Raw genomic sequence first — 24365 nt, 5'->3', positions numbered from 1 at the left:
TTCTATATATTTTAACTACCCTTTGTCATTTGTAAATGGTGTATATTTTTTCCCAGTTTATCATTTATTTTAATTTTATTCACACTTGTTTCTATAGATATTTATAATTACGTGAAGATTCTACCAATCTTTTCTTCATATAGTTTCTTTCTCTATTTTTATTCTCTATAAGAATTCTTTTCAGTAATTTAAGGTTTTCATTTTTATATTAGTTATAATAAAAATGTATTTTTTTTCTTTGCATTATATTAGTCAGCCAAAGGGGTGCTGATGCAAAATACCAGAAATTGGTTGGTTTTTATAAAGGGTATTTACTTGGGGTAGGAGCTTACAGATACCAGGCCATAAACATAAGTTACTTCCCTCACCAAAGCCTATTTTCACGTGTTGGAGCAAGATGGCTGCTGCTGTCTGCGAGGGTTCCAGCTTCCTGGGTTCCTCTGGGCTCAGCTCCTCTCTCCTCCACAAGGTCAGCTGTAGACTATGAGACTCTAGGCTTTGCTTCTCATCACAAGATCGGCTGTAGACTATCAGGAAACGGCTCTGTCTCTCTCCCCAGGACTCCAGTTTAAGATGAGCATCAAAGTCCTACATAAAAACTCCAACATTAAGTCCTTTGCCTTGTTTTATATCTGTGAGTCCCCACCTACCAAGGGGTGGGGACTCAATGTCCTAGGGGCCTAGAGGTTTACCTGATTACTTAATCAAGTCAACCTCTGAATTCAGTATTATCTAATGTGCCCAGAGGAGAAGATCAGTTTACAAACACAAGCAAGCCAATATTTCTTTTTGGAATTCATCAATAATATCAACTGCTACACTCCACCCTCTGAGTTCCAAAAAGACATTACAATATTTTTTTAAAAATACCTTAAATCAGTTCGACTGCAAGTACTAAATCATAACACAATCAATTTAAAGAAATGCAGTTTGTCTTGGGGCTAAGTCCTGTCTACTATAGACCTCTGAAACTTACAAAACAATTCATCTACTTCCAATTCACAAAGGGACAGACAAAGGATAAACATTTTCATTATAATAAGAAATTGGGAGGGAAACATGAGTCACTGTTTCTCTACAGTTCAGTAGACCTGCAGAGAATCCTCTGTTCCATTTCAAAGTCTGGGAGTTACTCTTGAGAAGATGGTTTCTTCTCCTTGGGGCCATTTGGGGACCCACCCTTTCCACTGGCTTTCCCAACTGCCATTTTCTTAGTTCCACCCTCATCAAGCATCTGGGTGTTGACCAAGCTCCAGATCTCTCCCTCTAAGAGTGTTGGGGTGACTGCTACACCTTACCCAATCTTTGGGTTAGAGTTTTAACCCCCCTAGTAGAGTGCTGTGAAGACAACATTCCCCCTAACCTTTGGCATACAGGCTCAACCCTCTCAGAGCAATGAGTTGACCACCTGGCCTTCCCTAACCTTTGGGGGACAGGTCCACCCCTCTCAGCCATATGGGGCGCTGACCTTAACTGCCCTAATCCTTGGGGAATGTGCTCCACTCTCTCTGTACCCTGGGGGCAGGAAAACTCTCCCAGGACATTGGGCAGGAACATCCACCCTCTTCAACTGCTGGGCAAACTCACCCTCTCTGTACACATGGGTGGGGTTCCTCTCTTGGCCCAAGGTGATGTCCAAATTCCAGATCTCAGATTCCATGGTTTTTCTCTTGAAGTCATTTCCCCTTCAGTTTTTCCTTTCCATGTCCCTTTTATTCCATGCTTACAGTGGTTTTGTTCATACAGCTCTCCCAAAAAGTCTGTTGGTTTAGGATGCAGGAAGCAGGTGGCCAAGCCATCAGACAGTAAGACTTTCCACAAGTCTTTCTGACAATATTGTATCTTCAATCCTGATTTATAAGTTCCAAGTTTATTTAAGTCCTCCTATGAGGCACCTTCTTCTGGGAGCTTTATTTCCAGCGGCTTGGAATTTCCAGAATCAGTTTATGTTTTCTTTGTGCCTAACAGTTTAGTCCTTAGCATCTCTCATCTAGCATTTTGCTATAAGCTGCAAGCAGAAGCCAATCCACACTCTCTGGGTTTACTCTGGAAATTTCTTCAGCTAAATGCCCAGGCTTGCCATTTTCAAATTTTGCCTTACAAAAAAACACTAGGAGTTAATCTTTTAAGTTCTCTGCAACTTTATTTACTTATTTTTTATTTTGCTCTCTCCCCTCCTCTGCCCCGAGTTGCCCATTTGTCTGCTCTCTGTGTCCAATCATTGTGTGTTCTTCTGTGTCTGCTTGTATTCTTGTCAGCGACACTGGGAATCTGTGTCTCTTTTTGTTGTGTTATCTTGCTGCATCAGCTCTCTGTGTGTGCAGCACCAACCCTGGGCAGGCTGCAATTTTTCGTGCGGGGCGGCTCTCCTTACAGGGCACACTCCTTGCTCATGGGGCTCCCCTACGCAAGGGACACCCCTGCGTGACATGGCACTCCTTGCACGCATCAGCACTGCGCGTGGGTCAGCTCCACACGGGTCAGGAGGCCCTGGGTTTGAACCCTGGACCTCTCGTGGTAGGCAGGTGCTCTGTCAGTTGAGCCAAATCCTTTTCCAGTTCTCTGCAAGTTTAAAACACGAATCGCCTTTCCTCGTTTCCAATAATAGTTTCATCAGTAACTTCTAAGGCATAATAAAAAGTCTCTTTAGAATCCATCTCACAATTATTTCCTTCTAAGGCCTTATCAAAAATAACTTTAGTTTCTATAGTGCTACCAACAGTCTCTGCAAAGCAGTTTAGGCCTTTTCCATCAAGCATCTCACAATTCCTCCAAAAAGTACCCCTTACCCATTTATAAAACCATTCCAGCATTTTGGTAATTGCAACAGCACTTCTCCGTTCCTTGGTACCAAATTCTGTATTAGTCAGCCAAAGGGGTGCTGATGCAAAATACCAGAAATTGGTTGGTTTTTATAAAGGGTATTTATTTGGGGTAGGAGCTTACAGATGCCAGACCATAAAGTATAAGTTACTTCCCTCACCAAACTCTATTTTCACATGTTAGATCAAGATGGCTGCCGACATCTGCAGGGCTCAGGCCTCCTGGGCTCCTCTGGGCTCAGCTCCTGTTTCCTCCACAAGGTCAGCTGTAGACTATCAGGCGAACGGCTCTCTCTCTCTCTCTCTCTCTCTCTGGGGCTCCAGCTTAAGACCAGCATCAAAGTCCAACATCAAAACTCCAACATTAAAAGCCCTCATCTCTGTCCTTTGCCATGGTTTTTATCTGTGAGTCCCCACCCACCAGGGGGCGGTGCCCTACCGACACAAGAGGCTTACCTGAGTACTTAAGTAACGTAATATTCCCAGAGGAAAAGATCAGTTTACAAACATAATCCAGTATTTCTTTTTGGAATTCATCAATAATATCAAACTGCTGCATATTATATTGAAAACAATCCTTTTTATCTTTCCTTATTGATTAATGTTCTTTCTTATGGATTAAATTTTTAAATGTAGTAAATGTTGTATCTGTAATCTTTCTACTCTTCTGTATTTATCTATTTTGTTCTAAAACCACAGTGCTGATTTTGAAGATATTTTTACAAAGTTATTTCCATATTTCTATTTTAATTTTTTTTATTCCCTCCCACTCCCTCCACCAGATGGCTCCCTTGTCTGTCTGCTGCCTCTCTGTTCATCTTTCTCAAGAGGCATCACCTAATTGCTTAAGCCACATCCGCTCCCCTCCATTCTGATTTGTTAAACATTTTCTTGCAATTCATCCTGTACCACTAATTTTTCTGACTATTACCAGCATGAAGTGATTTAAACACATTTAGAAATTTTTTTATTTTAAAATTGAAATAGTGCTATCCTTTCCATGATATATGACAACAATTTAAAAATACCTGTCAGTTTAAATAAAAACAGGAAAAGCAACCCATCATAATACAGAAAAATGGGCATCTTAAAGACAAAATCTTACTGGCTAATAAACCCATGAACAGATGTTCTTCAAAACAAAGAGTTACAGTGCCTGGCATTGCTAAACCAGAACAAACGCTTGATAGTTCCCAGTGTTGGCAAGGGTGTTTGGACACAGACGTCCTGATGGATTGCCACTGGAGAGGACTTTTGATTCCCCACTTTGAAGAACAGTGTGGAAATATTTAATGTTGCTGAAGATATGAGTCCTTCTCTTCTGCATGTACACCCTGGAAACACTGTTACACATGGACATGGGAAACTGGTGAGGATGTTCTTTGATTTGTTGCTTGTCATAGCAAATACAGGAAGCGTTCTAAACACTAGCAACAAAGAAATGCATAAAATCAATTATACTCTATGAAATTGTACATACTGGTTTAAGTAAATGAACTAGATTTACACACATCGACATGAGTAAGTCTTACCTATGAAGGCAATTGGAAAGGCAAGGTAAGCATACAAAATAGTACCATAATATTGTTAATGGCTAAAGTGGATGTGGTAGGAGTTTAAAAAGCAGGGATTAAATAATAAATCCCAAATCCCAAATGCTGCTTTCCTCTAGGGAGGTAGCAGGGATGGCACTGGGCCAGGAGAACTTCAGAAGGTACAGCAGTCACATGTTCTTTCCAAGTAAATCTGAAGCAAAAGAATGTTACACTTTAGCATTTTTTAAATCTTAAATTGGTATTTCATTTCCAGTTTTAATAATGAAATAAAAATGATGAAAGCTCAGGGTACATCTTCAGATACCAGCAAAAGGCATAAAGAAAAGAAATGGTAGTTAGGTCACCCGCCAGGGAGAATCACTGCTGACGTGGGGGTCTGTTTGGACACCCGTGTAAAGGCTCGTGTGCCATGGGCAGACACTTGGATTTCCAGTTTGTTTGTGCTTATAAACAAGTGTGCCATGCATCCTTTTACGTGCATCTTTTCTGATTATTTCCTTAGAAAAGTTTCCTAAAAATAGAATGGCTGCATCACAGGGTGTGCTTTTGTTATTTACTCCCAAGTACCCTACAGAAGTGTGCAGTGTGCATTCTTCCCAAGCATGTATGAGAACCTGTTTTTACATCTGCAGCAAGCCAGGGAAGCATCATAGTTTTTTTGTTTCTTTTTTCTCTCATAGTTTATTTTCAGGTACCAGGGCCAAGGATTGAACCCAGGACCTTGTATGTGGGAAGCTGGCGCTCAACCACTGACCACTGAGCTATACTGGCTCCCTAAGTCTCATACGTTTAATCTCTTCTAATCTTATGGGCTCATATTTTTTAAAAAAATCATTATAGGGGAGCAGATGTAGCTCAAGTGGTTGAGCAGCTGCTTCCCATGAATGAGGTTCTTGGTTCAATCACTGGTACCTCCTAAAAAAAATCATTTTAACCAAGTGGAAGATAATTGAATTTCACTTTTATTCCTGATTGTCATTTAAAGACATAATTTATGTTTAACAAGATTTCTAGGGGCTCTTTAGAAACTTCTCACCCAGAATTTCCTATTACCGACTGCTTCTCACATTTACCTGTGGGACTTGTCACAGTTTTTTTTTCTTGCAAAGGGAATACTATTTCATAACTCAGAAGACATTGGATGATATTATGAACCAATTTAAGATTTCTCGGGTATTTAAAGAACAGAGGACATTTTGAGCCAGGTAGCTCCTGAGGTGTTGAAGTTGCCAGTGTGTTTTGGATACTGAGCCAGTATCCCTTGTTGCTTCCTGCACGTGTCACAGCACTCTCACCCGTCGTGACAACCAAAAACGTCTCCCTAAGACTGGCACATCGCCGATGATTGAGAACCACCATCTAAAGACAGAGTAATACAGGGCAATGACCTTGTTAAGAACCTAAAAATTCTCTGCTAAGAGCAGATACCTGCTGAAGTATTTGGGATTAAAATATCACAAAGTCAAGGTGTGAACAAAAAAACATACCCCACGCATATGTCTGTGAGGCAGAGAGGAGAAAACGTGAGATGCACAAAATGTCAAGTTGGTGAATCTAACAGAAAGGTGTGTACACATTCATTGTATTAATCTTTACATTTTTCTTTTCTAGTTTATTTTTAAAAATTAAGAAGTTTACATGGAGTGTGGGAGGGGAGGGACAGGTTCCAAAAGGTACCAGAGAACATTCATTGAAAGCTCTCCTTCCAAGCCCTGTTCCCCTGCCACCAGACCCTATTCTCCAAGGCAGACATGTGGCAGTGACTGATATTCTCCCAGAGGTTCATCAGATGCAAGGAAATTACGTTTAAAAATAGCCTCTTTTTATTTATTTACTTTTTCCACACAGTTGATAGTGTGACATACACTTAAGTTCTACATAGTCCTTTCTGAATAACTATATAAAGGACTTTATTTTTATCGTTACCTGGTATTAAATGGAGGTGTTCTCATTTTTTAAATTAAAATTCACTTTTTTTGGTCCATATATTATATTCTCTAAGTCCTTATATAATCATCCAAATATGCCTTAACTATTTTATTTTGCATTATACAGTAATTTTTTTCTGTATTATAATTCCAATAAACTATAAAAGGGCCATGGAAAAAAATTCATTTTTGATATATTCCCATAGTTCCAAGATACAAAATGTATGACTAAAGCTGCTACACCTGGCCTCCGCTGCTTCGTTTCCCTCTCCTCACTGATGTTAGTCTGTCCTGTTCTTTGTGTGCACATGCTGGCACACTTCTGTACAGATATTTTTCTTTTCATACCTTTAGAATTCTTTTTCAGTACAGAGTCCCTTGTTCTTGTTCTTCCCAGGGTCTGCATAATCTTCCTTCTAGGTTGTCCTATATTTTATTTAATTCCTTATCTGATTTTATTTTATTCCTTATCTCTACGCTGATGGGCGTAGAGGATGCTTTTCAATCTTCACCTATTCTCATCAGCGCCTCAGTGAAGAATCTTGTATGGACCTCATGTTGGACATGTGCAAAGCTGATTCTAGAGAGGACCCGTGGTTCAAAGTGATGCACATTGATACTTTTGGTGGATGTTGCTCAGTTGCCCACCCTGGGAATTGTGTGGATCTGTGGCCTCTGTGGCGCTGTGGGGAAAAGCCTGCTTCTCCACACTCTTGGCCAGCCAGTGAGGCAGCCACCATCGGACCCTGCCAAGTCAGACAGGCGCAAGGTCAGATCTCAAGTACAAGGTGACATCTCAGGAAAGAGCTGGTCCCATAGCAGAGGTTTTGAAGGCATGGCCCTGGGGCGAGGCTGTTTTCTTGCTCTGCATCCCCCGTGTATGTGCTACTGGGGGCTCTGCCCTCCGCCCGGGTTGCCACCTCTTCCCCCCTCCCTGGCTGAAACGTCCTCTATTAGCTTGTCGCTGCCCTGAAGTGTCCCTCTTGTTCTCCTGTGATTTCAGAACCGGGTCTCCCCATTCAAGGACATGATCTTCTGCTTCTCCGAAGAGGACTGGTCTCTTCTAGACCCAGCACACACTGGCTTCTATGGAGAATTCATCATAGGGGAGGACTGTGGGGTCTCACTGCCTTCGAGTAAGAGTTATCTCCCGCTCGCCCAAGACTGTGGAACTGAGCGGGTCTCTCTCCTTAGAGTTAAGCCCTCCCTACCCAAGACCAGGGAAGCAGGGGGCCTCCTTCCCTCCAAATAAGATTTAACGTCCCCTAAATTCACCAACCCGAAATCTTGCTCCTTCAGAGTTAACTCCCCACCCCTAAGACCAGGAAATGGGGATATCTCCCTCTGAATAAGAATTGCCCCTCCCCTAGGTTCACAGAACTGGGAAATCTCTTCCCTTCCCAGTAAGAAATCTCTTCCACTAACACAAGTGAAATTTGGGATCTCACTTGCTCTGACTAGTTAAATCCCCCTCACCCCTCACCTTCGAAGAGGGGGCTGCACCCACATGTTGCTGTTTGCCCCTTCCCCTGGAGGGAGGTTACCTGCACACATGGGCCCTTTGAGGTTTGACCACAGCTGCCGCTTTACCACGCTTAGATCAGGCTTACCTGGCTAATTTGCACACAAAACCAAACACACTCCACCTCTAAATCGAGAGGGGGCTTCGATCCCACATGGGTGATGGATGGGATTCTCCTGCTTGCAGCTGTAGACTCTTCGTTTCCTTGGTGTGGTGTGTTTTCATTGCATCTGTTTTTCTTTTGTCACCCTTCCCCTAAAATATGCATACGTTTCTGGTTTTACAGCCCATAGATCTGAGGAAGACCCCCCACATTCACCACCCCTCTCTCCCAAGTGCCCGTCCCCTCTTTCTCCAGTGCCCGTCCTCCACTGTCTCCTTCCCTGACTTGCTCCAGGCCTTTTCTGTTTCTGCGTGGCACCCACCTTTGCTGTTACCCATCATGCCCCCTCCCTTTGCTCTCTTCTGGACCTGAGGAGACGTTACCTACCCTAGGTACAGTGGTTTTTTTTTTGGCTTGAGACTACTGATCAGTGTGCTTCTTTCCCTTTTCCCTTTTCTGCTGTAGCTGCCCAGCCAGATCTCTCCCAAAGGGAAGAGAATGAGCCACGGGTTCCAGAGCTGCGGGACCTCCAAGGGAAAGAAACAGCCCAAGCCTCCTACATGGGTGAGTCAGCAGTTCCAGAAGTGGGTGGACGAGAGGGGGCTGAGAGCTGCTGCTGGCTGGAGGCGCCCACTCATCATCATCTCTCTGCTGCCGCCTCTGCACAGAGGCTTGCTTGCTGCCCAGACTCTCCACTGGCAGCATATGTCCTACCTTGTCCCTGATTCCTAGCAGAATAGAACTACCCTTCCCGTCTGCCATTTCATAGCTCCCACGTTGTGCTGCGTGGCGTCTGTGAGAATGAGACTGCCCCTCCCCGAGCGAGAGCATACACCATCAGTCCTTTGGGGAGGAAGAGCCTCCAGATGCCTTGCCTTGTTTGATCCTCCCAGCCTCCGTGGGGGCGAGGTTCTCACCCATCACACACGAGGTGCAGTGAGGAAACCAAACCAGGGGCGGTTCTGAGCTTGCACGTGACACAGCTCTTGGGCGTAGCAACGACCTCAGCCCCAGACTTCTTGTGACTCCAGAACTGGTGTTTGTAACCACTGTGCCATCATGCCTTGAAATGTCTGCTCCTTGAAATAGCTTTGTGCTGATCCACCAGCAAGCCTTTCCCTTTTCTGGGGCTGAACACGACGCGGAGCAGGCCATGACGTCGGCGTAAATGCAGCCGCTCGTGACAGCGGTGGGGACGGCAGCTCCTGCTTCACCTCTCCTGCTCCTTTAGGGCTCTGCACAAGCTGTGCTTGCCAAGCATCTGCTGGGGTGCAAGTACTCCGTGCCAGAGCTTATAGGAATCCCATCCACAGGTGGTAAAAACAAGGACCAGGGATCCTAAGTCACCTCCCCCATAGTCTCAGAGGCAGAAAGACAGGACCAGGATTCAAGCTTAGTTTTGTCTAGCTTCAGTACCCTTGTCTACAGTGTGCCAAGTTTTGCCTGCGAATTCAGTCACTGAGCAACTGTTTAATGAGTAGCCAGCGACGGGGAACACAGTTCTGCCTTGAATCACTACCACCGTCTATTAGGATATCTCCCCTAGTTAGCATTGCAAAAGACAAATTTTTTTGTTTTTTTTTTTACAATTTTCTTCTCTGAAAAGATCTTCAAAGTCTCCAGCCATTCCAGGTAGAAGAAAGAAGAAAGAATGATGAGCTGCAGGTGCCAGAATTCCAGACACGCCAGCAGATGGAGCTCTCTCAAAGCACCAACGCAGGTAAAGGAGGAGGTCCCGGTTTCTGTGTGTCGAGGGGCAGGGAAAGGATGGGAAGATTACGAAATGAGCTCTTCAGGATACCCCTGAACTCTCTGTGCCATTTTCAGCTGCCATGTTTCGTTTTGGTAAGACATCTCTCCCAGCTGTCTTCCAAGCCTTCCTTGCCTTGTCCTTGTGGGTTGAGGCAGGAGGCTGATGCAGTACTGTTTGCTGTATTCTGAGTGTATTTCTCCTCTGAGTATGGAAGCTCAGAATCTAGGATACTCTGGAACTGAGGAACAGATTCTTGGAACACCAAAGTTGAAAGGACTTCTGGAGAGTGCATATTCTCTAAGTACCCTCAGGAAAGTAGCTAAACTTTAGACCCTGCATCATCTTGGTAAAAGTTGCCACTTCCAGAGGCAAAGAGTAGCTTATAGCCATCTTCTACACTCACGGTTCAGAAGTTCATCCCAATACCAAACCCAAATCCCTGACTCTTCTTCAAGTCCATTGTGTCGAAATGGTTTTCTGTGGCTTGGGAAACCCAACTCCAGACACTCGGTCTATGTTACTCGTGATGCCTCAGTGCACGTTAAACAACCGTTGGTGCTCAAGCCCTCCTAATGGGTGAACAAGGCAGATTCTATAGTTTAGAGATACGGAAGGATGATAATCCGCTTCCTTGCCTCCCCTCCCCCTGCAAGCACTGACCCCCACTGCTGGGATGCCAGAGCAGCCCGATTCTCCATGCCAAAGGTAGTGTATTTGTTTTAGTGTCAAGCAAACACTTGGAATGGGTCGGCTTAAACAGTGGGAGTTTAATGTCTCACAGTTTTGTGGCCAGGAAAACTTGTAAATCCAGGCTTCCTCAGGGTGGTGCTTTCTTCCTGAAGACTGGCGTGCTGGGACTGGCTGCTGGAGGTCCGTGATCCTGGGCTGCTCTGTCACCTGGCAGTGCACATGGCAGCCTCTCCTGTCCTCCCTGTTCTCCTCTGGGTTCTGCTGAATTTCATTCTTTTTTTTTTTTTTGTTTATTTTTTAAAAAGATTTATTTATTTATTCATTTATCCCCCCCTTGCAGTTTGTTCCTTTCTTTGCTGTCTCTCCTCTGAGTCCATTTGCTGTGTGTTTTTTTTTCTGTATCTGCTTGTCTCCCTTGTTGTGTAACCTTGCTGCGCCAGCCCTCTGTGGCACACGAGCCAGCCTGCCTTCGCAAGGAGGTCCTGGGACATGAACCCAGGGCCTCCCATATGTAGATTGGAGCCCAGGTGATTGAGCCACAGCTGCTTCCCTGTCAATTGGTTTTTGACAAGGCTGCTAAGTACATGCAATGGGGACAGAGTAGTCTCTTCACAAATGGTGCTGGGAAAACTCAAGAGTGAGGAGACTGAGAACGGGAAGGAGCAGAGAGCTCCAGAGAGATGCCCATCCTGGCAGGAGCCCGCACACAGCTTACTTGCTGTGAGCCCTTGGTCATGTCGAGGCATCTTCTTTTTTTTTTTTTATTGACTTTGTAATAATATTACATTAAAAATATATATGTGAGGTCCCATTCAGCCCCACCCCCCACCCCCCCTCTTCCCCCCCCAACAACACTCGTTCCCCTCATCATGACACATCCATTGGATTTGGTAAGTACATCTTTGGGCACCTCTGCACCTCATAGTCAATGGTCCACATCATGGCCCATACTCTCCTCCATTCCATCCAGTGGGCCCTGTGAGGATCCACGATGTCCGGTGATCACCCCCGAGGCGCCATCCAGGGCAGCTCCACGTCCCAAATACGCCCCCACCTCTCATCTCTTCCTGCCCTTCCCCATACCCATCGTCCACCATGTCCACTTTTCCCAATCCAATGCCACCTCTTCTATGTGGACATTGGATTGGTTGTGTCCATTGCACCTCTATGTCAAGAGGAGGCTCAGATTCCACATGGATGCTGGCTGCCATCCTCCCATTTTCAGTTGTAATCACTCTAGGCTCCATGGTGTGGTGATTGTCCTTCAACTCCATCTTAGCTGAGTGTGGTAAGTCCAATAAATCAGATTGTAGGTGCTGGAGTCTGTTGAGGCTCAGGACCTGGCTATCACATTATCAGTCCAGAGTGAATTTCATTCTTGCTTCCCATAACGTTCTCTCTTTCTGCCTGACATCCATTCTGTTTATTAAAGGACTCCTGTAATAGGATTAAGACCCATCCTGACTGAGGTAGGCCACACCTTAACTGAAATAACCTCACATAAGTTCCTACTTAAAAAGGGTTCACACCCACAGGAATGGGTTAAAATAATAACACATTTTTCTGGAGAATATACAGGTCTAAACCACCACAATATTTATATTTAGCCACCTTGCAATTTGGATCGATTCTTGTTGTTTCTCTTGTTTTATTGTGATAAAATACGTATAACATAAAATTTTCCATTTTAAAAAGAGTTAATTGAAGCATATCATTCATATACAAACATGAATAAACAATAAGTGTATAGGAAAAGCTGTGAACTTACAGAGCAAACATACATAGCATCATCTCTCCACAATTACCTCTCATTGTTGTGAAACATTTGTAACAAATTATGAAAGAGCGTCAAAGTATCACCACTTATTTTAGCCCATATCTTAGATTTGTTGTATTTACACCCCAACCTACCCTATTGTTTTTTTTTTGTTCATAAACCATATAATTTATCCAAAGTATAAAATCAATGGCATTTGCTACAATCACTGAGTTATGCATTCATCACTTGAGTCAATATTAGAGCATTTTCATTATTCAAAAAAAACCCCAGAAAAACAACAAAAATCAAACCACTATTATACCCATCTGTTAATGCTACTAAATACAAATCCTATGATGTGCTTTCACCATTAACCATACTTTTTTTTATATTCTAGCTATTAACTCCATGAATTTGCTCATTATATTTAGTTCATAAGAGTGAAATCATGTAATACTTGTCCTTTTGTGCCTGGCCTGCTTGACTTAACATAATGTCCTCCAGATTCATCCACATTGTCATGTGCTTCCTGACTTCATTCCTCCTTACAGCTGAATAATATTCTTGTGTATATATACCACAATTTATCCATTTGTCAGTTGATGGAAACCCGGGTTGTTTCCTTTTTTTGGCAATTGTGAATAATGTCACTGTGAGCATCAGTGTGCAGATGTCTGTTCGTGTCACCGCTCTTGGTTCTTCTGGGTGTACATCTAGTAGTGATATTGCCAGGCCACATGGTAGATCTATGTTTAATTTCCTTAGGAACTGACCAACAGACTTCCACAGTGGCTGTACTTGTCTGCATTCCCACCAAGACTGAATAAGCTTTCCTATCTCTCCACATCTTCTCCAACATTGTAGTTTTCTATTTGTGTGTGGTTTTTTTAAATAGAGGCCCTTCTAAAGTAGGTGTGAAATAATATCACATTTTAGCTTTGATTTGCATTTTGTTTGATTTGATGTTGAACATTTTTCCAGGTGTTTTTCACCATTTGTATTTTTTTAGAAAAATTTCCGTCAGGTCTTTTGCCCATCTTTTAATCAGGTCATTTGTCTTTATATGCTTGAGTTGTAGAATCTCTTTATATATCATGGATATTAGACCCTTGTCGGATGTGGGATTTCTAAATATTTTCTACCATTGAATCAGCTGCATTTTTACAAACTCCTTGGAGGTGAAGAAGTGTTTAATTTGGAGGAGGTCGCATTTTATCTGTTTAATCCTTTCATGCTCATGCTCTGGGTATAAAATGTAAGAGACCCTACCTACTACAGGGTCTTGTAGATGTTCCCCTACATTGTCTTCTAGGAGATTTATGGCCCTTTTATGTTAAAGTCTTTGATCCATTTTGAGTGGATTCTTCCATAGGGAGTAAGATAGGAATCCTCTTTCATTCTTTTGGTTCTGGATAGCCAGTTCTCCCAGTACAATTAATTAATTATTTTCTTTCTTTCTTTTTATTGTCTTTTCTTTTAAAAAGACAAATAGATCACATAAAACATTACCTTAAGAAACATTAAAAAAAATAAAAATTAAAAAATTAAAAACAAACAAACCAAAAGAAGCAAAAAGAAAATATTAAGAGGTTCCCATATACCCCACTCCCCACCCCACCCCTGCTCCTCCCACATCAATATTCCCTTTCTTCAATAAGGCACGTTCATTGCATTTGATGAATGTACCCTGGAGCACCGCCACAACACATGGACCATAACTTAACGTTGTAGTTCACACTCTCCCCCTGTCCATCCAGTGGGTTATGGCAGGATATACAATGTCCTGACGTGTGTCCCTGCATTATCATTCAGGACAATGCCAAGTGCTGAAAATGCCCCATATCAAACCTCTTCCTTCCTCTCCCTGCCTTCAGCAACTGCTGTGGCCACCATCTCCATATCAGTGATACAGTTTATTCCATTGCTAGAGCCACAACAGTTCTATAGTAGAATACTCCAATCCATATTATATTCCTCCATCCTGTGGACCCTGGGATCGTGATGTCCACTCCACCTCTAAATTGAGCTTAGATTCCACATGGTTGATGGAAGCAATTCTGCTTGCAGTTGTAGACACTCTTGGTTCCCTGGTGTGGTGGTTAACCATTCTCACCTCCCCATCAGCTGACCTGAGTAAGTCCAACAAACCAGAGAGTAGGTGTTGTAACTCTGCTGAGGCTCAGGACCCAGTTGGCACATGGACAGTCCAGAGATTCAAGTCTCCTGAGCATATACAAACCTCAGCACCAGTCACAGGTTCAGTAAAAGTGACGGAAGAGTTATGTATAGAGAGGTCACATCTGAGTCCAACTCCATCACACTCAGGAGCACAAATTCCAAAGTAGGGCCCATTGGCAAGACAGTGAGCTCAGAACCATCTGTCATGACCGTAGAACCCTGTGTGTCTCCATAGCCCTCAAAAGCACAAGTACCTGGGGTTGTATCTACTTTGGCTGTCTCTGGGATCCTGCTGAGAAGTGCATAAGCGTGATCCTCTGATGACCTCCCAACTCATTTTGAAGCCTCTTAGCCATATAAACTCATTTGTCTTTACCATTTCCACATTTTATTCAAGGTCTTTTTCTAGTTGCATTACCAGCTGGTGATCGTAGTAATCCCTTGGTGCCTGGGAGGCTCATCCCCGGGAGTCATGCTCCACACTGAGGGGGAAGGTAATGCATTTACATGCTGAGTTTGGATTAGAGAGTGACCACATTTGAGTAACATGGAGGCTCTTAGGAGGTAACTCTTAGGCACCCTGCAGCTCTAGGCCTAGTTGAAAGTTCAAGCACACAGGCTTATAACCATAGTCATCAGTATCAAGGGCCCATCATTGGACCATCCTTCTTCACTGGTCTTGGCCTTTGCACCTGGGGGATTGTTGCTGTTCCATTGGGGAATGTGACAGAGCTCCCCCAGATGGGAACTCAGCATTCCCTCATTTGTCATGTGTAACTCTCTCCACAGTGACAATACCCAACAAACATCTGAACATATCTATATGCCTTATATGCATGCCTGGAGAACTCCCTCCCACCCATTCATCCCCAATCAGTGACAGCCCACACCAGCCCAGCACTATTTATTGAAGAATCTGTTCTGTCCCAGAAAAGTGGACTTGATAAACTAATCAAAAATAAGCTGACCATAGAGGTAAGGGTCTATTTCTGAAATCTCAATTTGATTCCATATTTAATGCATCTATCTTTATGGCAGTACCATGCTGCTTTGACCCCTGTAGCTTTATAATGCACTTCAAGGTCAGGAAGCATGGGTCCTCCAACTTTGTTCTTCTTTTGTAGGATATTTTGGCTATTCTGTACACGTTACCCTTCCAGATAGATTTGGCAATTACCTTTTCTATTTCTGTAAAGTAGGCTTCTGGAATTTTGATTGGTATTGCATTGAATCTCTAAATCAGTTTGGGTATAGTTGACATCTTCACTATGTTTAATCTTGCAATCCATGAACACAGAATGTCCCTCTGTTTGTTTAGGTCTTCTTTTTTAGCAGTGTTTTGTAGTTTTCTGAGTACAGATCCTTTACATTCTTGGTTAAATTAATTCCTAAATATCAGAATCTTCTGTTGCTATTGTAAATGAATTTTTTTCTTGATTTCCTCCTTAGCCTGCTCATTATTTAGTATATAGAAATGCACCTGATTTTTGCATGTTGATCTTGCATCCTGCCACTTTGCTGAACTCATTTATTAGCTCTAATAGTTTCCTTGTAGATATTTCAGGTTTTTCTATTTATAGGATCATGTTATCTGCGAGTAGTAAGAGTTTTACTTCCTCTTTTCCAATTTAGATGCCTTTAATTATTTTTTTTCTTACCTAATTGCCCTAGCTAGAACTTCTAGCACAATATTGAGTAGCAGTGGTGACAAGTGGGCATCCTTATCTTATTCCTGGTCTTAGAGGGAAAGCTTTCGATCTCTCCTGATTTAGTAGGATATTGGCTGTGGGTCTGTATTATTCTTTTTTACAATTTCTGCTTATTTGTATTCTTATTTTTTTATACATTGTTATCCTGGTTTCCTTTAGTTCTTTGTCAGTGGTTTACTTTAGCTCTGTTTGCATATTTAGGACCCTTCACTTAATTTCTTTGCATGGTAATTCTAATGCTTGGGCTTCCTCAGAAACAGGTTCTGTTGCTTTCTTTTGAATGGACTACAGTTTCTTTTTTCTTTTTATGTCTTGTGCTTCTTTGTTGTTTTTTGTTTGTCTTTTTTCTTTTAAAATCGAAACCTGGTATTTGATTATTATATGTGGGAACTCAGGAAAAAAGTCTCACTTCTTTGCAGCTCGGCTCTCTGCTGGGACACTCCTTCAACACTAAACCAGGCTTGCCCTGAGTATAGAGATCATCCTAAGGTGAGAGTCTTCTCAGGTTTTTTCTGAACGTGTGTCTTGAGCTGAGTAGGGCTGTGACTTTCTGAATTCCCCCTGTACCCAGGTACTTTTGAATGCCATGCCCTAACTTAGTTTCGCAGAGAAACTCCCCTCAGGTTTTCCTCCAAGGCTTTAGATGGCTTATTATGTGTCTCAGCCCACTTTTCAAGATGGATTTTCACTAATACAAGAGAGTTTTTGACTCAGATCTCCCTTATTGGGCCCTGACATAATAAAAATGGCAGAAAGTAAAAGATTCCTGAGAAGAGGGAAGAGTTGATGGATAAAAGAATAAGCACAGTTCTTATTTTGTTAGCTACTGCCAAGTTTCCTTCCTCTCACCATGTTGCCTTGCCCCCTGCTAGCATGTGAGAATATCTGCCTTCTCGCATCTCTGCCCACACAGGGCATTACCATTCTATTGATCTGATGAGAGAATTATTGTGTTTGCCACTGAGATGGAGTATCTTTTTTTTTTAATTGTGTTGTTTCTGTGAATTGCCTAGTTAATGTTCTTTTGTCCTTTTCTCTTTGATTTTTTTTTTCTCACACTTATTATGTTCTGTTTATACCCTGAGCACTACCCTGGGGTAAGCTCTTTGCTCACTGTCATGCACTGCATCGTCACCACCACCTTGTGAGCTCAGTACTGTTGTATCTCTGTTTTGTAGCTGGGGCAACTGAGGCCTGAGACCTGAAGCCGCTTGCCCAGGGTCATGTGTTTTCCAGTTGTAAATGACAGGGCCGGACCTGAAGCTGTGCAGTCTGGCTCAGACCAAAGTCTAAGGTTTAACTTATTATTTACTGTTTGTATAGTTTAGGCCCATTGATTTTTTTTTTTTTCATTCTATTACCATATATACAACCTAACATTTCCCTTTTTTTTTTTTTTTTTGGCTATACTGGGGATTGAACCCAGTATCTTGTACATGGGAAGCAAGCTCTCAACCACTGAGCTACATCTGCTCCCCAATGAGTGATGGTTCTTTTGTCTATTTTTGTTTTGTTTTAAGGAGATACCGGGGATCAAACCCGGGACCTCATATGTGGTAAGCAGGCGCTCAACTACTTGAACTACATCTGCTCCCAACACTTCCCCTTTTAAGACATTGAGCTACATGTTTCAGTTCTTTTAATTACGTTTACAACATTGGTGCCACCATCCATCATTGCCGATATCAATCTGACTGTATCCATATTCCCTCTTTAAGAATTCTTCGTCTTCGTGTGGTTGTGTTGATGGCACACAGCAGCACTATTGATTTATTCTATCCCCCTTAAAAAAATAATTCATCTATTTTTGGTCATTTTAGCTTATCTCACAGAAAGAGGATATTGTCCCATATGATCTATCATAATAACAATTCTATCATCTCACTCACTTAACAAAAGAGATCCCTTTTTTTTAGGAGGTACCTGGGATTTGAACCCGGAACCTTGTACCTGTGAAGCATATACTCAACCGTTGAGCTACACCAGCTCCACTTAATTTTTTTTAGGACAAAAGAGATCTTAGTTGTCCACAATAACACATTTTTTCCCCTTCCCTCTACCCATAACAAATAAGGGCTAAGAGAAGGAAACCTGCCATTGTTGATCAATTATCTTGCCATTGATAGTTGGTAAAAGCTAAATAGTATCTTCTACCTGGTTACCCCGTGTTGCCCACAGAGTACACTCACCAGACCTCGTTTATGCCTCCAGCAACTTAGAGTGCTACTTGTCTCTTAGTTGAGGCAAAAGAAGCTTGGAGGAGTCATGTGGCTGGAAGGAAGCCCTGCAGTTAGACGGTTGTCAAACAGGGCCTCAGGGGGTCCCAAGCCTGGTAACTGATTTCCTCTACCTGGCGTATTTCCTTGGTGAGCTCCCTTCCTACTCCCAAGTCTCAGTGTCATGTTTAAACGCCCTCACCATGGCTTCATTGCTTCTTGTGTTATCTCCCCTGCTTTCCGTAGCTTCTGGGTCTTCCTGTGTGTGCTTTAGTTTCTTCCAGCTCTGACCTCTGTGTTGAATGAAGATCTGTTGCATGGAGACAATCCATGCTTGCCCTCAGCTTTTCTAACCAGCCAGAACTCAGGGTCTTGTGATTAAACCCAGACTAACCATAGTACCATCTAATATGTCTTAAAAGGTTCTGCACCAGCGCTGTTCTTCTTGCTAAATTTTGATACGGGAAGAGAACTGAGGCTTACATTTCACAAAGGTGAGGAACAGAAGCCTAAGGAAGAGCCTGTGTGATGGCCTCCAGGCTGCAGTCCAAGAAGTCAAGTTAGGCTCTCAGTTCCTCACCCATCTTCCCTCTTGGCTCTGTTTTTCCACATCACAAACTCAGGATCCATTGACCCAGCTTCTTTGTGAATGGAGTTTGTCTTCTGTGGCCTCTAGGGGTGACACACTCCAGGTCAGGGACCCTTAACCTTTTTTTTGTTCCACGGACCCCTTTGTCAGTCAGGTGAAAACCACGGACCCCTTCTCAGAATGTAGTAGCAGCTAGATTTATGACACTCAGCCTTGGAGGTCAGAGAAAATAAAGGTAATAAGCTGATTTTTTTCCGTTCAAGTTCACGGACCCCTGCAATCTCCATGGACCCCTGCTCTAGGTGATAAAATCCAGGCTATCGATCCATTTTCATTGGTGGCCATGTTGGGCTTCAGAGCGGGCTTCAGACCTTGGTGTCACCTTAGTCTCATCAGGTGTGTAATGCAGCAAATAGCCTCTCATTGTGTTGTGTCAAGGAGCAAAGGAGGCTGTCATATAAAAAGACTAGCAGTGTTCCTTGTGAGAGTAAGTGCTTAGCAAATCGTATGTGGTCGCTTTCTGAAACTCTGTTTATAAAATGTAGGTTTTCCCTCTTTCCCATATTCCTTAATGAAGAGTTTTTCCCATGTTTGGTTGAGTCAACTGGTGATGTGACTTATGCTGATAAATACAGACTTTGGGAGCTTAAAGGGGTTTTAGTAGGTAGAAAATGGATTGAGAAAGCTTAGGGTAAAAGGGCAGGGAAGAGGGAGAGAGGGAGAATAAAAATGTACCTGGATGACTCAGTCACTGTTGCAGCCCATGCCAGAAGTTTCCTTCTCTCAGGTTAGACCAGTGGCCCCTGAAAGGTTTGTGCATCTGGTCACCTGGGGAACATTTTTAAAAAGTGGAGTTTCTTGACCCCAGATCAGACCTATCAGGTAGGATTCACAGGGGTTTGGGGGTGGTAGCCTGTGGGACACCACTGACTGATTTTTTAAACAAATAATTTTATTGATACTTATTAATAAAGCGTAAATCCATCTCAAGTGTACAGTCTGGTATTTGGTATACTCACATAGTTGTGCATTCATCATTTCAGTCATTTTTAGAGCATTTTAATTATTCCAATAATAATAATTTTAAAGAAACAACTAACCAAACAAAACCCGATCACCTCTCAATTTCTCTATGCTTCCCCTGCCATACATAGCTGCTATTCTGTTTCCATCTCTCTAGTTTATTTGTATTTATATTTTGTAAAAAGTCATATATATGCAATATCACTCATTTGTATTTTACATGAGGTTTCACTATGTTATACAGTCTTATGCTACATTTTTAGCTTTCCTTCTAACCATATACATGACCTTAGATTTTCCTTTCAACCACTGTGATATCCATATAAGAACTCTGCTAGTCACAAAAAGCATGATGTGCTCTCACCATTTCATTTCATTTCCAAAATTTACAAACTTTTTTTTTTTTGTTTAACCCTCAGGTTTCCATTCTCTACCCTCATTCTATTTTCTGGTGACCTGTGTTCTAATGGTTAACTGTATGAGTTCACGCAGTAAATTTAGTTCATGATAACATGATCATAGAGTATTTGTCCTTTTGTGACTGGCTTGCTTCATTCAGCATAATGTCCTTCAGGTTTATCCGTGTTGTCATATGTCTGAAAACTTCTTTTCTTCTTACAGCTGCATAATAATCCATTCTGTGTATACACCACAGTTTGTTTACCTGTTCATCACTTGATGGAAACCTGGGTAGTTTCCAGCTTTTGGCAATCGTGAATAACACCGCTCTGAACATGAGTGTGCAGATGTCTGTACATACCATTGAGTGATCTTTTTTTTTTAAAGATTTATTTTATTTATTTCTCTCCCTTCACCCCCCCACCCAGGTTGTCTGTTCTCTGTGTCTATTTGCTGTGTCTTCTTCTTTGTCCGATTCTGTTGTTGTCCGCGGCATGGGAATCTGTGTTTCTTTTTGTTGCGTCATCTTGCTGTGTCAGCTCTCCGTGTGTGCGGCGCCATTCCTGGGCTGGCTGCACTTTCTTTTGCGCTGGGCGGCTCTCCTTACTGGGCGCACTCCTTGTGCGTGGGGCTCCCTTATGCGGGGACATCCCTGCGTGGCAGGGCACTCCTTGGCGCATCAGCACTGTGCATGGGCCAGCTCCACACGGGTCAAGGAGGCCTGGGGTTTGAACCGCGGACCTCCCACGTGGTAGACGGATGCCCTAACCCCTGGGCCAAGTCCGCTGCCCCATTGACTGATCTTGATGTTGGTTTTTCTTTAGCGAGGAATGACCTGCTGTCCCCGGAGAACGGCCTCGACGAGGAGGTGTCCATTGAGATCGTGCTGTCCAGCTCCGGGGACGAGGACTCGCAGCACAGCCCGTACTGCACAGAAGAGCCCCAGAACCCCGCGGACAAGCAGCACGGCCTCCCCACCCCACACTTGAACAGCACCCCAGGCTTTAGGGACGCAGGAGGTGAGGTGCAGACCTCTTCCAAAAAGTCCTATGTCTGTCCGAATTGCGGGAAGATCTTCCGCTGGAGAGTGAACTTCATCAGGCACCTGCGGAGCCGCAGGGCGCAGGAGAAGCCCCACGAGTGCTCGGTCTGCGGGGAGATGTTCAGTGACAGCGAGGACCTGGACGGGCACCTGGAGACCCACGAGGCGCAGAAGCCTTACACATGCAGTGCCTGCGGGAAGAGCTTCCGCCTCAACTCCCACCTGCTCTCCCACCAGCGGATCCACCTGCAGCCGGATGGACTGGAGCCCGCGCCCAGGAAAGACCCGGGGCCGTCGGACAACGAGAGCAGCAGCCTCCGCCCCCTGCTGGAAAAGGGCAAGGGCAAGCTGGGCTTCAAGTGCTGCGACTGTGGGAAGGTGTTCCAGCGGCCCGACCACCTGGCTCGGCACCGGAACAGCCTGCACACGAGGGACAAGGCGGGCACCTTCCGCTGCCGGTACTGCGTCAAGAGCTTCCTGCAGAACCACGACCTCCTCCGGCACGAGCGCTTGCACATGAAGCGGCGCTCCAAGCAGGCGCTCAACTCCTACTGACTCCTCGCCGTGCCGTGCTCTGGGGTGCGCGCCCCCTGTGGGCGGCACCTCTCATTCCTAAGTTGGTACTGACTGGCCCCTGTCACTGCCCCCATCCCCCACCGACCAAGGATGGAAAAAAAAGCATCCTCATGTCCTTTGTTCTCAGGTCCTGTCCAGCTTTTGCCTGATGCAGCAGCAGCCCCCCTCCAAAGGATGAGGTCATGGCCAATTGAGCGCTGCTCTGTATGTCGTGCCAAAACGCAGCGAGGGAGGGGGAGGAGGGCACATCACCACCAGCTCCTCTGAGCAGGCGACTGGATGCACCCATGTTTCCTGTCTTCCAGATCCCTGTCTGGTGCACACCAAGCTAGTGGAGAGGTCTGGGTGGTCCCTGCTCACAGTGACCCCTTGGGCATCTGCCCATCAAGTCTTTTTTTTTTTTTTTTTAGTTAGGTACCAGTGATTGAACCTGGGGCTTTGTACTTGGGAAGCAGGTCCTCGAACCACGGAGCTACACCTGCTCCCTTGCCTATCAATTGTTAATACACTACCTCCCCTTCTCTCGTTTGAATACCCTGAATCATGGCTTACTGTTAGTCAGAAGTTGCCTGCTGGGTGGTGCATTAGGAAGAAGGCAGGACTAGACGTGAGAGCTGGGTCCTGCCCTCTGCTTGGGGATAGCTGTTGAGTCCACCACAAGTGTTCTCAGCACTCTGATCTCCAGGTCCCAGCAGATAACTTTGTTTCCCTTCAAAGGCAATGCTAACCATGTGCATCATCCTACACAAACACCCAATGAACCCCTTCCCCACTTTCCTGACATGCAGGCCTTGGTGGCAGGCTCTGGTGGCCCTGGCTGGGGAGCAGAAAACCATCCCGTACTTTTTTTAGGACGTACCGAGGATTGACCTAGGACCTCGTACAAGGGAAGCAGGTGCTCAACCACTGAGCTATGTCCATTCCCCCAATCCCTACCTTTTGATTCATCCTGGCTACTAGTAAATAGAGATCATGAGCTCATCTGAGGGTGGGTCCACATTTTAAACACATCTCATACCTTCCCCAAAATGTCGTCTTTGTATCCCAAAGGTAAATCCTAATGGAATGTGAAGTTGAGCCACCGTTGTTTAAAAGACACATCTCTCCCATCATCTCGTTTCCCTCTGTCTTGTCGAAGAATTGGTAGATCAGCCACCATTGAAAGAGAGCAGAACCTACCATAGAAGTCATGTTTAGCAAATATCTTAAGCCGGTTATCCTTTACCCCCTGATTCACAGATGAGTCAATAAAAATGTAGGTTAGCTTGCCCGAGGTTAAATTGGATGCCGGGATCCAAAACTAAGTGTCTGCTCCCAGGGCCAGCATTCTGTGGACAGAAAGATCCTAAACAATAGCTTTTAAAGTTTGGATCTTTGGGTTCTGGACTGGGGGTGTCTGTTTATAGTGAAACTGTAATCATGCCAGCTCATCTAATTAGGTAGAAGGGAGACAAATACATGGTCCTATCTATTCAATTGAGCTAGGTTTGGGGATGAGAAAACGTCAGGGCTGTGGTGTGTCTGTAGCCGTAGCTGATTCAGAAGCCAGTAACGAACAAGTATTTTGTATTTCACATACCACCAATGAACAGTGAGGGTGCATAAACGGAGGTGGTCTTTTGCTCCTTTGCATCCATGGGATTTTCACATCTAAGAGCCCCCACCTAAACCTAATGAAGGAACAACAGATTTTATAAATAAAGGTCTTGTGTGTGTGTGTGTCTACATATACAGAAACAGCAAATGCAATAAACCATCCGGTCATAACCTTGAATAAGAAATAAACTATTGGAGTTCTTAGTTTCTAAACATTTGTCTCGTATTAATCTGTGTAAAAAGGAAGAAGAGAAATACCAAGAAAGGGAAAAATGGGAAATAAACAAGGCTTGCTGGATACATTTACCCCATCTGTTTAGATATTTATATAAAAGAATAGAGCTCTACTTCCCAGTGATTTTTATTTTAAAGAAACTTTAGATTACATAAATGTTACATAAAAAATATAGGAGATATAAACTCATTTGTCTTTACCTTTTCCCACTTTAGTCAAGGTCTTTTTCCAGGTGCATTGCTAGCTGGTGCTTGGTAGTAATCCCTCAGTGCCAGGGAGGCTCATCCCTGGGGGTCATGTTCCATGCTGGGGGGAAAGTAATGTATTCATATGCTGAGTTTGGCTTAGAGGCTACATTTGAGCAACAGGTAGGCTCCCAGAGACAACTCTTAGGCACCCTGTAATACTAGGCTAAGTTTCCATTTCAAGAGTAAAGATTCAAAAGCACAGTGATCCATATCAAGGCCCCATCAATGGCCCATCATCCCTCACCAGTCATTGTCCCTGTACTTGGGGGATTCTTTGTGTTCCATTAGAGAATGTGGCAGAGCTTCCCAGGATGGGAATTAGATAGTCTTTCAGTTATTGTGTGAATCTCCACCCACTGTGACAATGTCCCATGAATAGCTGAAATATTTATATTCCTTAGATGTATGCCCAGGTGAGCTC

The 24365-nt window shown here is 43.8% G+C and overlaps 1 protein-coding gene across 4 annotated transcripts in view; it reads left to right on the top strand.

Moving 5' to 3' along the window:
* Positions 1 to 23674, top strand: part of ZNF496 (zinc finger protein 496) — a 54944-nt gene extending 31270 nt beyond the window's left edge. For all 4 annotated transcript variants that reach the window (XM_058286444.2, XM_058286457.2, XM_058286455.2 and 1 more), the window contains 4 exons: positions 7310 to 7442; positions 8397 to 8495; positions 9538 to 9651; positions 21072 to 23674. In XM_058286444.2, the coding sequence (XP_058142427.1) occupies positions 7310 to 7442; positions 8397 to 8495; positions 9538 to 9651; positions 21072 to 21844 (1119 nt within the window). In that variant the 3' untranslated portion in view covers positions 21845 to 23674. The remainder of the gene's footprint in view (positions 1 to 7309; positions 7443 to 8396; positions 8496 to 9537; positions 9652 to 21071) is intronic.
* The last annotated feature ends 691 nt before the right edge of the window (positions 23675 to 24365 follow it).

The sequence above is a fragment of the Dasypus novemcinctus genome, chromosome 2 (genome assembly GCF_030445035.2).
Source record: "Dasypus novemcinctus isolate mDasNov1 chromosome 2, mDasNov1.1.hap2, whole genome shotgun sequence".
NCBI lineage: Eukaryota > Metazoa > Chordata > Mammalia > Cingulata > Dasypodidae > Dasypus > Dasypus novemcinctus.
The sequence above is the reverse complement of the archived record's forward strand: the minus strand, read 5'-3'. Positions and strand labels throughout refer to the sequence as shown.